General features: G+C 40.4%; 1 protein-coding gene across 1 annotated transcript; it reads right to left on the reverse strand.

The window, feature by feature from the left end:
- Nucleotides 1–827: 827 nt before the first annotated feature.
- Nucleotides 828–2,059, reverse strand: LOC120875970 (olfactory receptor 4C3). Its single transcript, XM_040257706.1, is given in 4 exon segments — nt 828–1,483; nt 1,486–1,602; nt 1,605–1,932; nt 2,048–2,059. Coding segments are annotated over 4 exon segments (936 nt in total). The 3' UTR covers nt 828–1,004.
- Between the last annotated feature and the right edge of the window lie 549 nt (nt 2,060–2,608).

Here is a 2,608-nt window from a genome sequence, read left to right on the forward strand (position 1 = left end):
TGGATGCATGTTTTAAACTCCAAAACACTAGGATCCCTCAGAATTTGAAACAGAGTCAGTAAATATATAAGGAAATATCACTTTCTTTCATTGGCCGAAAAATAAGCCATTCTGTTCTAAATGAAGTATGTGTTTCAAACTTTAAATAGATATAGAAAAGTGAAAGAAAGCAGCCTCTTTATGGAAGGTTACAGAAGGTTGAAGTAGAAATAGCAGCTAAATTTAGGGGGCCATATGTGCCATAAATTGGATTAAAAACTTTACATAGATAGTTTAATTTAATTCTTATGATAATGTTTTTGACATGTTTATTTTATGTCTATTTTCAAGACAAGCACCAGAGGCTTATAAATGTTTTGTCACTTGCTCTAGTTTGTGCCATGAAGTATGGGAAATGAGACTCACACTCAGGTTGATCTGTCTCCAGAACTGAGATCTTACCCTCTGCTGTGGTTTGTAGTAGCTGTGCTGCTGGTGCTATAAACGGTGTTGAGAAGGAAGAGAAGCCAGACTTGTATGCACACAGACTACTACATATGCCTATGAGTGAAGTTATTTGCTTTAAGGGTTTTGCCTCTCATTTCTATAACTCAACTGATTATCACACAGACTCCAATGATGTCAGCATAGGTTGCCATTTATAGATCGGTAAGATGGATAAAAATAACTGATTCTGAGTTTTGTTTCAGGCAGTTCAAAGCTGGATAATTTTAATGAATCAATTAACCACATCAGTAGATATGGTTTCTTCATTTCTAAAACAGTTATAATAATCATTCATGCCATATGCATTTTATATAATTGTTTTATTATCAAATTAGGTAATTCATATGAAAGTAAATCAATAAAGTCTAAGTAAATCAATAAAGTCTGTGAAGATGAAAGAATGGATAAGATGGATTAAGATGTATGTGGCAATAAGTAACAGGTTTTGGTTTGTTCCTCTTTCCAAAATAAAGCCATTTTATTTCCTACTTTCCAACTTATTAGCTACATTTAAGATCTTACTGTGTGAGGAACTTTCTCAAGGCATTCCTTACCTCTTCATTTCTCAGAGTGTAAATGAGTGGACTTAACATAGGAGTCAAGACACCATAGAATACTGCCATGTTTTTGTCTATAGATAAAGTGGATGATGGCTGCATGTAAGTAAACATACAGGGCATGAAGAACAAGGCAACAACCGTGAAGTGGGCCCCGCAGGTGGAGAGGGCTCTGCGCCTCCCCTCTGCACTGTGGGACCTCAAGGAGCGCAGGATGACCAGGTAGGAGGCAGCCAGCAGGAGGAAGTTCAAAAGGCAGATCACGCCACTGTTGGCCACCACCAGCAGGCTGGTAACATAGGTGTTGGTGCAGGCAAGTTCCAGCAAAGGGTACAAATCACAGACAAAGTGATTGATCATGTTAGGCCCGCAGAAGGGGAACTGCAGGACCAGCAGGACCTGAACCAGGGAATGCAGGAAGCCCCCAGCCGAGCCAGCCCCACCAGCAGGGTACAGAGGTGCCTGGTCATGAGCACCGTGTGGTGCAGGGGCTTGCAAATGGCCACGTAGCGGTCATGGGCCATCACCGTAAGCAGGATGATCTCAGCACCTCCAAAAAATGAGCTCCAAAGAGCTGAGCCATGCAACCCTCATAGGAGATGGCTCTCCCCTCATACAAGGAGTCAGCTATGAGTCTAGGGGCAATAGAGGAAGAATAACAGGTATCAATAAAGGACAGATTGGCCAGGAAAAAATACACAGGGGAAACCAGCGTGGGACTATAGGTGATGGTGATCACGATGAGAATATTGCCACAAACTGTGATCCCATAAATGGTCAAAAAGGCCACAAAGAGAGCTCTTTGTACTTCTGGGTTCTGTGAGAGTCCCAGCATGAAAAATTCTGTGACATTGTGTGGTATTTCCAGAGTCCAAGGACACTGAGGATGCTAGTATAGCATTGCCTATAAAGTCAAGAGAGAAACAAAATGTTACAAGATTTCCTTTAGCCAAACCCACTTCTCTTCATCCCTCTTAACCCGGTCTGTTCCAAAATTTGTGTACCAATTCATCCATGTAAGCATGTCTGTTAACTTTAGCATCACTGGGTAATAGATATCTAAGTTATTATATGAAAATAATTATTTAATTATCTAGAATTTATTTTGTTAAATGGAACATTTGGTGGACATCGATTTTCTAATTTGACCAGAAAACATCTCTGACAGTTTTCAGCAGGGTTCCACAGGACACAATGGCTCTCAAAAAACCCATGAATACTTAGGATCTTCTGAAGTCTCTGCATGCATAATTCATACCCTTTGAATTAACTCTTTCTTCTTCCTTGCAATGAGGTTTGCTACATTTTCTGTTGTGCTTCCAATAGTAACAGAAATTGATGCAAAGCAAACTGAAGTAGAGTAGGGAGACATTGACTTGGTTGCAGCTGGAGATGCCCAAGTTCTCTGTTTCTCTCCTTGTTCATTTGCTCCCACTTCTGCCTGTGCTGCGGGCAGTATCAAGTATAAGAAGTTAAATTACTCTTTCCCTTGCTTTACACATTATATGTATGTCTGGGCTTTACTTTCTTTGGACCTGGTAACATCCTTCTGGTTAAAGGCTTCC

Source organism: Oryx dammah, unplaced genomic scaffold (genome assembly GCF_014754425.2).
Source record: "Oryx dammah isolate SB20612 unplaced genomic scaffold, SCBI_Odam_1.1 HiC_scaffold_17, whole genome shotgun sequence".
NCBI classification, from domain to species: domain Eukaryota; kingdom Metazoa; phylum Chordata; class Mammalia; order Artiodactyla; family Bovidae; genus Oryx; species Oryx dammah.